This window comes from Heloderma suspectum, chromosome Z (assembly GCF_057233095.1).
Source record: "Heloderma suspectum isolate Gila_16-S chromosome Z, 16-S_ref, whole genome shotgun sequence".
NCBI lineage: Eukaryota > Metazoa > Chordata > Lepidosauria > Squamata > Helodermatidae > Heloderma > Heloderma suspectum.
The window spans coordinates 1,528,651-1,542,224 of record NC_139476.1 but is presented as its reverse complement, the minus strand read 5'-3'; the positions used below and the strand labels follow the sequence as shown (position 1 = coordinate 1,542,224).

At 48.0% G+C, this 13,574-nt stretch overlaps 1 protein-coding gene across 2 annotated transcripts in view; it reads right to left on the bottom strand.

Moving 5' to 3' along the window:
- Nucleotides 1–5,936: 5,936 nt before the first annotated feature.
- Nucleotides 5,937–13,574, bottom strand: part of LOC146333456 (small conductance calcium-activated potassium channel protein 2-like) — a 44,681-nt gene continuing 37,043 nt past the window's right edge. Inside the window, exons 7-8 of one of the 2 annotated variants that reach the window (XM_084825962.1) lie at nucleotides 7,346–7,415; nucleotides 5,937–6,209 (exon numbers count right to left, since the gene is read on the bottom strand). In XM_084825962.1, coding sequence (XP_084682088.1) covers nucleotides 5,937–6,209; nucleotides 7,346–7,415 — 343 coding nt within the window. Of the gene's footprint in view, nucleotides 6,210–7,336; nucleotides 7,416–13,574 lie in introns of both variants that reach the window. The other variant, XM_084825961.1, reaches the window with a different exon arrangement.

Sequence of the window (13,574 nt, the reverse complement as noted above, 5' to 3'; positions counted from 1 at the left end):
CACCCCACGGACATCGGGGTCACCAGCCTCCATTGCTATTATTCCCATATCCCATACGGAGGGAAAATGAAGCAGGGAGAGTGGTTTGCAAGATGCAAGATTTGAACTGGGGACTTCCTAATAGCCCATCTAGGGATGCTTCAAAAATTCCCCTCACCTGCATTTCTCCTTGGATTGTCTTCTTTCCAAAGCAGTCAAGTAGCTAGGTAACAGTCGATTCTGAACTTAAAGGTCTTACTGAGGGAGTGAGATGCCTTTAGATCAGAGATAGGGACTGTGTGGTCCTCCAGTTGCTGCTGGAGTCGGCTGATGGGATTTGCAGTCCAAAACATCTGGGGGGCCATGATCTTGTCCTTACAGTGCCACCGTTCTAAAGTGGAAGCAATGCAATGCATTCTCATGTGTGTCCTTTGCAGCAAAAATGTGTATTGTCTGAGAGATTATGTTCGAAAATATGCAGTTCAATACTGTTTAAGAACCTTTTAAAAAAGAAAAGAAAAAGCAGATGGATGGAACAGACTTCTGCATTAACACACGGGAAAGCTGACATCCACAAGAAAGAAAATGATCTGTCCATTCCTAATCGCAGGGTCCAAAACATCTAAGGCACAGAGCGAGGAAAACCTTATCCTTGACCTCACAGTTAGCTCTGGTGCTATGCCAGATCCAAAGCAACAGTTACGCTGTATGTCTTGCAAGAAGAAAATAATAATAATAATATAAACCCTCTAATGTATCTAATAATAGCCCTCTTAAATAATCCACAGTGTAATATCCTATTCTTGAAGTCCCCATTCTGGAAAGTTGAAGAGGGGTCCTTCATTTTATAGGAGTGGGGGTAGCCCTTAATTGCAGAACCAGTTTTCCCCTCCTTACTGTCTATCTCAGGCATACATGCATGTGATGCAAGCAAGCAAGTTCATAGGTCCAAAAAGAATTCCTGCTTTCAGGGATATGACCTTGATTCTCCCCAAAGCTTTTGCAGGGAATTTTTGGCTGCCAGATTTTTGTTTTAAATTGGTTTATTTGGAGGCATGAACTGAAAGGTGAGACTGAGACCTCGATCCAGACAACTGTGGGGACAGCAAATAGACCAGGTCAGGCTGTTTGTCCATCATGTCCAGGATTGTCTAATCTGAGTAAGGATTTATGAATTTTGTCAAATCCATTCCATCTGAGTTTCACAGATTGTCAGGCATCTTTCATTCCATTGTCAGCCCACTGACAGAACTGGATTTTTTAAACCAGAATTTCATTCTACTTGGGTTAATGTGCATTAGTATTAACGGTCACTAGCGCGAGTGGTTATTAGTGCCAATGCACATTAGCGCAAGTGGGCAAATTAGTGCAAATTAGTGAATGTGGATTCGCACAAATCCCCCCAGAAGTGAAAAACTGCTCTGCAAGTCTGCGTGACTCAGAAGAAGCTGGTCTGCTGCAGGATGTGCAGGTTAGATTCAAAGCAATCCAAACTCATTTGAATCCACTGCAGTTTTCTTGAATATCCCTAACTCTGACTGGCACCAGCTTTCCAGGACTTCTGGGGGAGAACAGCCTTTCCCCATCAGATGCTAATCTGACCTTTAAATCTATCTATCTATCTATCTATCTATCTATCTATCTATCTATCTATCTATATCATCTCTCTATCAATCATCTATCTATCTATCTATCTATCTATCTATCATCTATCTATCATCTATCTATCTATCTATCTATCTATCTATCTATCTATCTATCTATCTATCTACCTGGAAATGCTTCCAGGGCCTTAACGTAGGGCCTTAACAGGACATGGATCCCATTCAAAGCACTGCGGAAAAGACAGCACCATGGTTACACTGTTTCCTATTTTTGTACGCAAATGGCTTTATGTTGCATTTTAGATTTTTTTTAGGGTTTTAGTCTTTGTGAACTCCCCACAGGGCCTGGGCCATTGGGCATTTTAAACATGTAATAAATGAATGAAGGACAGCTTTCCTATGGCTGTGCCCCATGAACATGACCCCGTCACAGTTAAGCACTTGAACAGGGCGATCTTGCGCAAGAGTGTCTACTCAGAAGTAAGCCTCATTGAGTCCAATGGAGATGGGCCTTTTAGTCTGGTCCAGAAGGACTTGTCTGGTTAAAAAGGGGATAAGACCAATTCACAGAGAAGAGGAAAGCTGCATCAATAACCATGGGCCAGGAGAGCTAATAAGTAAACTGAAGACCCGGCAGCCACAAGGTGGGAGTGACATGGATTTGTCAAAAACAAGTCCTGCCAGACAAATCTGATCTCATTTTTTGATCAAGTCACCTCCCTTGTAGACCGTGGGAATGCTGTAGACATCATATACCTCGACTTCAGCAAAGCTTTCGACAAAGTGCCCCATGATATCCTGATGAGCAAACTTGCTCGAAGTGGGCTAGATGAAACAACGATCATGTGGATCCACAGTTGGCTACAGAATTGGACTCAAAGAGTGCTTATCAATGGGACCTTCTCAAGCTGGGGAGAGGTAACGAGTGGGGTACCGCAGGGCTCAGTCCTGGGCCCAGTGCTCTTCAACGTTTTTATTAATGACTTGGAGGAGGAGGTGCAGGGAATGCTGATCAAATTTGCGGATGACACAAAATTGGGAGGGATAGCTAATACTTTGGAAGACAGAAACAAAATTCAAAGTGATCTGGATAGACTGGAGTGCTGGGCAGAAAACAACAGAATGGCATTTAATAGGGACAAATGCCAAGTTCTGCACCTAGGAAAAAGAAACCAAATGCACAGTTACAAGATGGGGGATACGTGGCTCAACCACACTACGAGCGAGAAGGATCTTGGAATTGTCGTCGATCACAAGCTGAATATGAGCCAACAATGTGATGTGGCTGCAAAAAAGGCAAATGCTATTTTGGGCTGCATTAATAGAAGCATCGCTTCCAAATCCCGGGAAGTACTAGTTCCCCTCTACTCAGCACTGGTTAGGCCTCATCTGGAGTACTGTGTCCAGTTCTGGGCACCACACTTTAAGAAGGATGCAGACAAGCTGGAGAGGGTTCAGAGGAGGGCAACAAAGATGATCAGGGGACTGGAAACAAAGCCCTATGAAGAGAGACTGAAAGAACTGGGCATGTTTAGCCTTGAGAAGAGAAGACTGAGGGGAGATAGGATAGCACTCTTCAAGTACTTGAAAGGTTGTCACAGAGAAGAAAGCCAGGATATCTTCTCGATCATCCCAGAGTGCAGGACAAGGAAAAATGGGCTCAAGTGACAGGAAGCCAGATTCCGGCTGAACATCAGGAAAAACTTCCTGACTGTAAGAGCAATACGACAATGGAACCAATTACCTGGGGAGGTGGTGGGCTCTCTCACACTGGAGGCCTTCAAGACGAGGCTGGACAGCCATCTGTCAGGGATGCTCTGACTTGGATTCCTGCACTGAGCAGGGGGTTGGACTCGATGGCCTTGTAGGCCCCTTCCAACCCTACTATTCTATGATTCTATGATGGGAGCCATCTTGGACAGCTGTCAGAGGGGATTGGACAGATTCATGGAGGAGGAGCAGGCTATGATTGGCTAGAAGTCTCAATGTCTATTTGTTGCCCCTAGTATCAGAGGTAATATACTGGGGGACATGAGTGGGAGGGTGCTGTTGCCCTCCTGTCCTGCTTGTGGGCTTTCCATTACTGGATTTGTTTGGCCACTGTGCAAACAGAATGTGGGACTAGATGGACCTTTGGCCTGTTCCAGCAGGGCTCTTCTTATATTCCCAATGAGGCCCCCACATCCAGAAGTAATCTACCTCTGAACACAAGCTGCCCACAAACAGGCCGGGGGTGGGTATTATTACCTTGACACCTTGCTTGTTTTCCATACATATCTGGCTGTCCACTGTTGGAAACAGGTTGTTGGATTAGATGCTCCACCTTGGTCTGATTTAGGGGGGCTTTGCTTAGGCTCTTGAGCATAGACTTAACACTCTATCCCAATTTGAAATAAAGAAGTATTTTTTTTTTAATGCTTAGCTTTGGATCACCCGTCTTTTCTTATTCTTATAAAAGAGGAGTGTGTGTGTGTGTGTTTTTATCCAGTGCAGCCAGAATGTTGGTCCGTAGCCAACCCCTTCCCCGTATTGCACGTTAAATGGTTGGTTTCAGGAAGAGAGATGGCGAAAGAAAGGAGGGAGGAAGGGAAGAAAAGAAGAGGAATATCTTTTCCGGTTTTCAGAAACCTATAGAACTGGAGAGTCAAACCAGAAATTGTGGGGAAGGGGAGAAGTTACAGGAGGAGAAAGGGGAGAGAAAGAATGAATGAGGAATTATGGGTACATTTTTAAAAAATAAAGAATGAAAGATTTGCCTTTCGAACACTCCAAATTATGTTTCCAGGAAGATTTTGGGCTAAGTCACAACGGTAGAAGGATATCAAAGCACATCCTGTTAACCCAGTCTGTATGGATTACAGATCTATGACTCTCCCAAATCTGAGGGGTCAGTTTCAATGTAACATTTTTACCTCCGTCCCTGTGCAAAGGCACACATGGAGATGCCTCCAGTTTGTCATGTCCACGTAGATCCAGAAATGCTTCTGCAAAAGCTGGCTTTGTCTTGGGAGCTCTCCGACTTCTCTACGCTACAAAATTAAAGCTGTTTTTTTTTTAAAAAAGCCAGAGAGTTCATCTGTTTTCGATTTGTATCGTGGACATTCTCTGCGAATCAAAGTGTTCTCATGAAATGAACAGGTCTGGGGCAGGGAAATACCTGACTCCGCAAGTGCTATACAGGAAAAGGACCTCAAGATGCAGTTGATCACAAGCTGAGCATGAGCCAGAGGCATGACGTGGCTGCAAAAAAGGCGAATGCAATTTTAGCTGCCTTAATGGTAGAACCATCCGTTTCCAAAGCCATGGGAAGTAATAGTTCCACTTTATTCTGCACTAGTTCGACCTCACCTGGAGTACTGCGCCTAGTTCTGGGCGCCACACTTTAAGAAGGATGTCGACAAACTGGAACGGGTTCAGCTATTGGATTTTAAATCTCTTTAAATCCAAGAGCGGTGGTGCGGGGGCACCAGGGCTCACAGGGATGTAGCACTGGGACTTTTTTTTTATTAGGATGCTGAAGTTATCTCCCCCCACCCCCTCAGACTTCCTTGCTGCCTCTGAGCTGAGCTGGAGGGACACGGATTTTCCCTGCAAAAATACATTGTTCTTTATTGCAATGCAAAGTGTTTTAGCGTCGGAAGGGGCAATTCAGACCCATTCGCTTTACGAAAGACCTAAAAACGCCTAGAACTGGTTTGTTGACGTGGATCCACACAGCTCCCTGCAATTTTTGGGTGCTCCTTGGGGCAGTGGAGGCTGGTGGCCCTGATTGTGATGGGGCTCTGCATCCATTCTGGGTTTCAGTCAGAACCAGCCAGAACGCCAAAGGAGCTATGCAAAGTGCCAAACCTATTTTGGGGATCGGCTTCAGTACCTTGGATGGCTCCATTCGAGTTCTGGCTGAAACCCAGAATGCATTGGAGCCACCGGCCTCCACTGCCTCGGGGGCATGGCTATGGGGATTGTTACAATGCGTGGCCTGTACTTCAAACTTTACCATTTACCATACTTCAGACACCACTGTCCAAGAGACGGCACTCTCCCCTCAAGAACAAGGCTGCAACCTCATCACACACATACACACACAGCAAGCTCCCCTTCTTCATTGTCACGAATATGCACGATTTCTGCTCCAGTTTCGCCACCCCCTCCACGCCCACATGGCTTTGCATAATGTTACATTGCAACTGGCCCGGAGCCGCGACCCGTCCTCTGCCTCAGAGCTTCTTCCTCAGCACCACAACTCCAGGAGTTCACCGTAACTGTGCAGGGCTTTCCAGAAAAAAGCTCCAGAGGGAAAAATATCAGCCACACAATGGCCATAGGTAAGTGGAACAGGTGCCGGAGCCCCCGTCACCCGCTGTCCGAGGATGTGGGGGGGGCGGTGGAGGGAGCCTTCCGCCGCCGGGTGGGAGTCCACAAGGAGCGCTCCGAGCTGCTGGAGGTGCCGCAAGCCCGGGCCAGGGCCCGCTGCTGCTGGCGGATGGCTCGGCTGACGAGGCTGGGCAGGGCGTGGAGCGTGAGCCCGAGTGTGTCGATCTTGCCCTCTAGGGCACTGATGCGCTTCTCCAGGTCCTCGTTGCGCTCCTGCAGTTCCGAAACCATGTCGTACATGATGTTCTGCGTCTGCCGGGAGGAAAGGGAAAAGGCTGTGGGTCAGGGCAGGGGTGGGTGACCTTCTCTTCCTGTCAAGGGCCACATGGCCTCATGGGTAACATGCAGAGGGCTGGATATCGGCTGTGAGTGGGCCCAAAGCCAGTGGTTGGTGGGGGGAGAGCCAAAAGTGGGTGAGCCACCCCCTCTCTTTCTTTCTGCCATCCCCTTTTCTCTCTCTCTCTCTCTCTGTTACCCCTTCTCTCTCTCTCTCTCTTTCTACCACCCCTTTCTCTCTCTCCCTCCCTCTCTCTGCCACCCCTTTTTATTTCTGTCTCTCCTTAGGCCAACTTTCTTCCTTTTTGCCACATCTTTTTCTCTGTCTCTCTCTTAATGCCAGCCCTTCTCTCTCTCTTTCTTTATGCCACCCCTTTTCTCTCTCTCTCTCTGTTACCCCTTCTCTCTCTCTCTTTCTACCACCCCTTTCTCTCTCTCCCTCCCTCTCTCTGCCACCCCTTTTTATTTCTGTCTCTCCTTAGGCCAACTTTCTTCCTTTTTGCCACATCTTTTTCTCTGTCTCTCTCTTTATGCCAGCCCTTCTCTCTCTCTTTCTTTATGCCACCCCTTTTCTCTCTCTCTCTCTGTTACCCCTTCTCTCTCTCTCTTTCTACCACCCCTTTCTCTCTCTCCCTCCCTCTCTCTGCCACCCCTTTTTATTTCTGTCTCTCCTTAGGCCAACTTTCTTCCTTTTTGCCACATCTTTTTCTCTCTCTCCCTTTATGCCACCCCTTTTTCTCTTTCTCTCTCTTTATGCCATCCTCCCGTCTCTCTTTATGCCATGCTGGCTGGGGTAGATGGGATTTGGGGTCCAACACATTTGAAGGGCACAGCAGTGGGAAAGGTGGAGCTAAGCCAATTCTTCTGTTCCCCTCCTCACTCCAGTGCCGAAGAGATTCCCACGAAGGAGTGAAGGCGCTCGGTGTCCCCTTTGGCGCGATATCAGTGGTGGCAGGCAGCAGAGATTCCTCCGGAGGTGGGACTTGGAGGCTAAGCCCCGCCCTCTGGAGGCATCCAGGAATGCTCTGCAGGCTGGCTGGGGAAACTCTGCAGCCCGCAGCCAGAAATTTCCCTCCCCTGGACCCAAGTGGCTGTGCGTGGGCCCAGCTCACCTTTGACAAATCCACCAGCGTGTTGGCCTGGTCGCTCAGCTTCCTCTGCTCCATTTTGACGCTCCTCAACCTGGAAAGCGAAACAAGGACCATAATCATTAAAACTGGGGGTACGTGTGTGTGCGCGGGGGAAAGCAGCAATCTACGTCAGTGGGACGGACAGGAAAAGAGGCTCCACCGTCACGGCAGACGCACATGCAGACAGTTCTGGATCTGGACACGCACACACGCATGCAGCTGGCCAATGAGGGGGAGCCATTGGCATGGGTGAGGACAGCGGGGAGAAGGGCATCCACTACGCCGCCCTCCCCCAACAGGGAAGGCCTTCCTGTTTCTGACGAGGCACTTGGTTGGGTTGCTCTTTTGCCGATCACTCTGCTTTGAAACACCATTCTCCTGGATAGGTTGCACATCGCTTCGGGGTTTCCCCCACTCCCCCAGAAAAGAGGTTTAGAAGGTTTCTAAACAGGGAGACAAACACTTTGGAAGAAGGCAGTGGTTTAGTGTTGTCAGGGCTCACAGGGACACAGCTCCAGGACCTTTTTACTAGCAGGGTCCCGGGCGTCACCTGCCACCCCGCTCAGACTTCCCTGTTCCCACTGCTCTGAGCGGCATCTTTACAGCAGCTGGGAAATGTTTTTTGCCCAGCAACAACAGATGGTTCCCTGTTTTGCAGCAAGGCATGTTGGGGCGGCTTGGTCTGGAGTGGGCCAGGAAGACAACGTTGGCTTGACAAAAGACCTGCTCCTGGCAGAGCTGAAAGTGCTAGGCTTGCGGATATGGATCTGCCTGGATTTGGGGATTCTCCTCGGGGGCGCGGCTACCGGGACTCTCACGCTGAGCGCCTGCGCTTCCAAGTTGACCACCACACCACTGGAGGCAAGGGATCTGTGCCAGCCACGTGGGACGGCAGCCACCAGCTTGGACAGCTTTCAAAGGGGCATGAGAAGGAAGACATTGTCCAGGGCGATTTCAGAATGTTGAGCTCAACGGGACCTTCCACTTCAGAAGTCCACCTCCAAGGCCCAGTTGCTGGGGACAAAGAACAGGGGAGGGCTATGGCTTGGTTTATAGTCTTCTTGGAAGCATCTGGCCAGCCACACTGGCTGGGGAGGATGGGAGTTGTAATCCAACCCATCTGGAACCAGGTGTTTGCTCCTCTAGATGTCCTTGGACCCCAACTTCGATCAGGGCCAGCCAGGGTGGCTAATTTTTTTTAGAGGCATGCACAGAGGCCTCTCAAAATTCTCCACCCTATTTGTGGGCAGAGAAATTGGGGGGACAATTTCACCCCAGTTCTCCTGGGGGAGGAGAAATTCTCAGCGGTTTTGCACAAACAGAGCTCCCCACTGGCAGGACTTGTATTCTTTCTCATAAGGTTTTTTTGGTTTGTTTTTTGCACTGCGACTGCAAGTCACAGCAGCATCAACTGTCTTGGCAGCCTGTCCCAATTTTGCACCCTCCACAATGCAGGTCTGAGGGTGGCAGCCTTTGTCCAGTTCCAGGGAAGAGGTGGAGCAAGTGCTGTGCCAACATCTGTCCTCCAATTTCCTGAAAGTTTTCTTCCCCCAGGAAAGAGGCTTCCATTTTTCTGCCTCATTCTCAGGGCATTTTATAATCTATTCTGAATTTCTTTTGGTGGTGTTTTTGAGTGTACCTAATTGCTGCGAGGTGGCCAAGGGTGCTGTGTGTGTGATTTCAGTTTCTGTTATACATCTTTCCATTGCTCTGCAGCCTCCCAGGCTGCCCACGCTTCCTGACCTGAAAAAACTCTATGGAAGGAATTACCTTGCAGTGTTTTTCTCTGGACTTTAATTGAAGTGCAGAAAGCCAAGGAGACTACAGGCTGCCAGGGATACGACTGTGCAATGAAAGACAGGACACTCACACATGATCCTCAGCCACCTCATAAGTAAGGTAAACACAAGAATCCTGAACCCAATCTGTGAGAATGTTTCCAGAATTTTCTTCTCCTCTGAATGTCTTTTCAGAAGCAATTTCTTTTCTATCAAATCGAATGAGAATGGTTGAAAGAATGCTGGAGAAAATGTTGCCACAGTACTCATTTTTTCCACTAAAATTCTGAGGTCTAGTAATCAGAGCCAGATGCAAAACACTGTGTGTGGACAGGCTGAGTGCAGCCAATTGCCTTCTTCAGTCCACGCAACATAAACATCATATATTCTAATACAAACCTACATCTGAGACACTATCGATCTGGGATTCTGACCCAAAGGATCAAAGCTGCTCATAGCCTGGCACAAAGTTCTGAATAAAGGCAACTGCATTCCCATTTTACAGGCAAGGAACACAGAGGCTGAGATGAGCTATTGGCACGAGCTCAGCCGTGGCGGAGGTTTTTTTTAAAGAAAAAAAAACCCTTTCAATTTTGCTTGCAATCATTAAATGACTGGGAATCAGCGATCCCTTGCCGATTGATGGCAAATCATCCAGAGATCTACAAGTTGATCCTAATGGACCTTTTGCCTGCCCCTGTTTTAAAGGGGCTGGATTAGGTATGGATGGGAGAACGAGCGATGTTGGAGAGTGCTGGGATTCGCCAAACAACGCCTCGCTGCTTGTCTTGTGCCTGATTCCTCTTTGTATCAGCAGCGATCAAACATGACATTTCCCCAGATCTGCACAAATCCCCCAATTTGCACAACTTTCCTCCATAAACTAAAGCGGGGCTGATTCAGTCTGCAGGAGAAATTTGTGCACATTCCTAGAGTAAACTGGGAAAGTTGTGCAAATTGAATGCGAGCACACGCCCAGCGATTTGCGAACATCTTGGGCGGACAAGTGCTCGTGATGGTGTTCGGGGTTTCAAACAGGGCATGCTCTCATGTTCTGCAAGCAAAAATGAGATTTGCATACATCCCCAAGTTAGGCAAATTGACAGAGGTGATCTATGAATAGCTAAAAAGAATCTCTGTGTTCAGATTTAGTATATACCTCTAAATGCTAATTGCTGGGGGACAAAAAAATGGGGGAGATGCAATCACCTCCATGTCCCATTGGCAAGCACCCTACTGGGAGGTCTGCCTAGCTACCCACTGCTGGGAAACAGGACACGGAGCTTGTTGTTCTGATCCAGTAGGAATTTGGGGAATTGGGGAAGGCGGACGCTTCTGGGCTAGAACTGGGAGAGCAGCCATGGAATTGGAGAGAAGGCATTTTCTGGAAGGCAGGAGGGTGCGTGTCTGGGTGTGCGTGTGATGAATCAAAATGGCAGCCCCACTTATATGAATGGGCATGTTTGTCCTCCCAAAAAGCCACGTTGCTAGGCCTCAAGGACCAGAGCAATGTTGCGACGCAGGCACAGAGCGGCACGGAAGCCACAGTGTGCATCTGGACGAGGGGATCATAATAAGAAAGAGACGGCATTTGCATTTGCAAGGGGAGTCATGCTACAAATCCAAACTGTTCGGGGAACTTGGCAGGTCCAAATTTCAGACGGAATGAAATTTGGGCATCCGGGCTGGGGGTGGGGACCACGGCAAGCGAGCCAGAAATGTGGTGCGTGCGTGCGTGCGTGTCAATGGGATCCGCTATGGCCTTCCAGAGGGTGGACACCAGATGGACAAACCATGCAGAGAGAGTGCGGACATTCGAGAAAGAGAGGCAGCCGCGAGACAGACATGGACTTACTTCTGGGCTCTGCAAGGGCGGGGAGGGGGCAAAACAGAGACAAAACAACAGCAGAGGTTTAAGTAACACGAGAGAGGGGGACCTGTAGCCAGACAAGACAGCACAGTGGCCTTCTTCACTTCCCAACCGCCACGGATTTCCCCATGCCGCACTCACCCCTCGGCACAATCCCCAGACGCTGGCCAGAGACCGTGGCCCCCATCCAGAGTGCCGCGGGAGAACGGAAAGCTCAACCACGCACACGTTGCCTCCGGCCCGTAAGGCTCCCACTACAGCAGGGGTGCAGAAGCTGTTTCAGCCTGAGGGCCTAAGCCCATTCCAGGGAATTTCTCAGGCACCACATTGACGTGGTGGGCATGGCTGAAAGCAAAAGGGGTGGAGCCCCCAGTGCCGGCCTATTGTAGTCGAAAGCTCTTCCGGTCAGTAGTGAAGCCATCGGAGAGGCATTCCGACCTTTTAGAAGGGAGGAGGAGACTTCACCAGGGTTGGGAAACCACCGAATGATCGGTGGTTCGTGTCTGAGTGCCAGACTGGAAACACCAGAGAATAGGATTTGGCCCCCAGACCGAGGTTCTCCACCCCTGTCCTATAGGGCAAAGAATGGGACTCAGGACATGCTCCCACCCAAATGGACCTCCGTGGGGGGAGTAGTCTGGAAAGGTACCCTGGAGAGGGATGCTGCTATAGGTAGACAGTGTGGTGTAGTGGTTAGAATGCTGGACTAGGACAGGGCAAAGCCCTTATGCTTTTCACTCTCTCTTGGCCTAACCTACCTCGCAGGGTCACGCAGAGTATAAAGCACACAAAGCCCACGCTCAAAGGGCACGGAAAATAATCTCAATAAACTAAATCTTGTTGGTATTCCAATCCATGTAATAATAATAATAATAATAATAATAATAATAATAATAATAAATGATAAGAACAACAACAGAAAACCATTATTATTGTTATAGTTGATTTATTTATTTATTTACAGCATTCATATGCCACTCCACATCTAAACAGATTCCAGAGCGGAATTGTTATGTTAACGGTATTATGTTAATGGTAGGAACAGCAAGAATTCACAGGGTCTTATGACATCTAGGCCCTTGTCTTTCCAAAACGAAGTGAACAACAGCCTAACTGCACTGGAGACAGGAGTAGGCAAAGACTGTTTTCTACTCCCCGGGAGATCAGAGTGGAATCAGGGCCCTTCCACCAGCCCTGATGAAAGACTACTTAATTTTCCCCCTCTTCCCTCCCCATCCTTTCTTTCTTGTGTGATGTTGTTTTATTTTATTTTTAGACCGTACGCCTTTAGAGGCAGGGACCATCTTGTTTGCTGACTGATTGCAAGACACCCTGGGAACATTTTTCGGCGGAGGAGCAGGATAAAAAATACTTTAAATAAATAAATAAATAAATAGATAGATAGATGATAGATAGATAGATAGATAGATAGATAGATAGATAGATAGATAGATAGATAGGGGGAGGGCTTCTGCCCTGAAAGGTAGCCAAGAAATGTCTTAAATGCATTATAAAATATAAATGACTCTGTACAAAGCGGCTTTCAGTTCTTTATAAACCCACGCAGATTATATGAGCTTCACCAAAGTGGTTAATTCATTATGATTAATTTTTAACGGAAGGCGGCGAAGCTGAATTTCATTGCCTCCCTGGATATTTGTGCCTTTGCGTTCATCAGCCAGGGCACCGTGGGGTGGGAGCAGCAATTGTCCTAGTGAAATGCTACCCTATTTATATTCAGTAGGCTTTGCTACTCCCAGGGAAGTGTTTGTGGCAGGATCGTGGCCTCATCCGATGCACGTTTACTCACGTTTGCTCCCTTAGCCAGACCTCTAAAGGAGCTATCCAAGGTGCTAAACCCTATCCCCCAAATAGGTTCAGCACCTTGGATAGCCCCTTTAGATTTCTAGCTGGTTCTGACTGAAATGAAGAATGGATTCACTCCCCACTGAAATAGGACCCGCCAGCTGGGGGATGCTAGGAGTTGTAATCCAACACATCTTGAGGGCACTGAGCTGAGGAAAGCTAATGTACTTGGAAACCTACAGATGAGTCTCGCTTCTCTCCAGATCCCTCAAGCACAGTAAACATTTTTTTCCACCCTGGGAGTACGTCCCATGGAATTCAGTGGGGCTTACTTCTGAGTAGACATGCATAGGGTTGCACTGTAAGCATGCATATGCAGTGATGGCCTCATTAATGCCTTTCTGGAGCCAGGGAAAGACCCTTTTGAATTTCCCAGGCCTTTAAGCAACTCCTGCGATTGTTTTAATGCTGCTGTTTTATCCTGCTGGTTTGTTTAGGGTTGTTGTCCCACTGCACATTAATTGCTTCTTTGTGAACCTCCCTCAAAATATTTATGGAAGGGCAGTATATAAATCTTTAAAACAAAGACATAAAATAAAATTATGTATATACATATATCAACAAAGAAACAAACTGATGAACTGCAGGAGCGACACTAACAGAGATACTCACCCAGCATAAAGGGGAAATTGCTGGGGGGCAGAGAGGCAATATGGGTAGGTGATCAAGAGAGGCGGGGTTACTTCGATACCATATT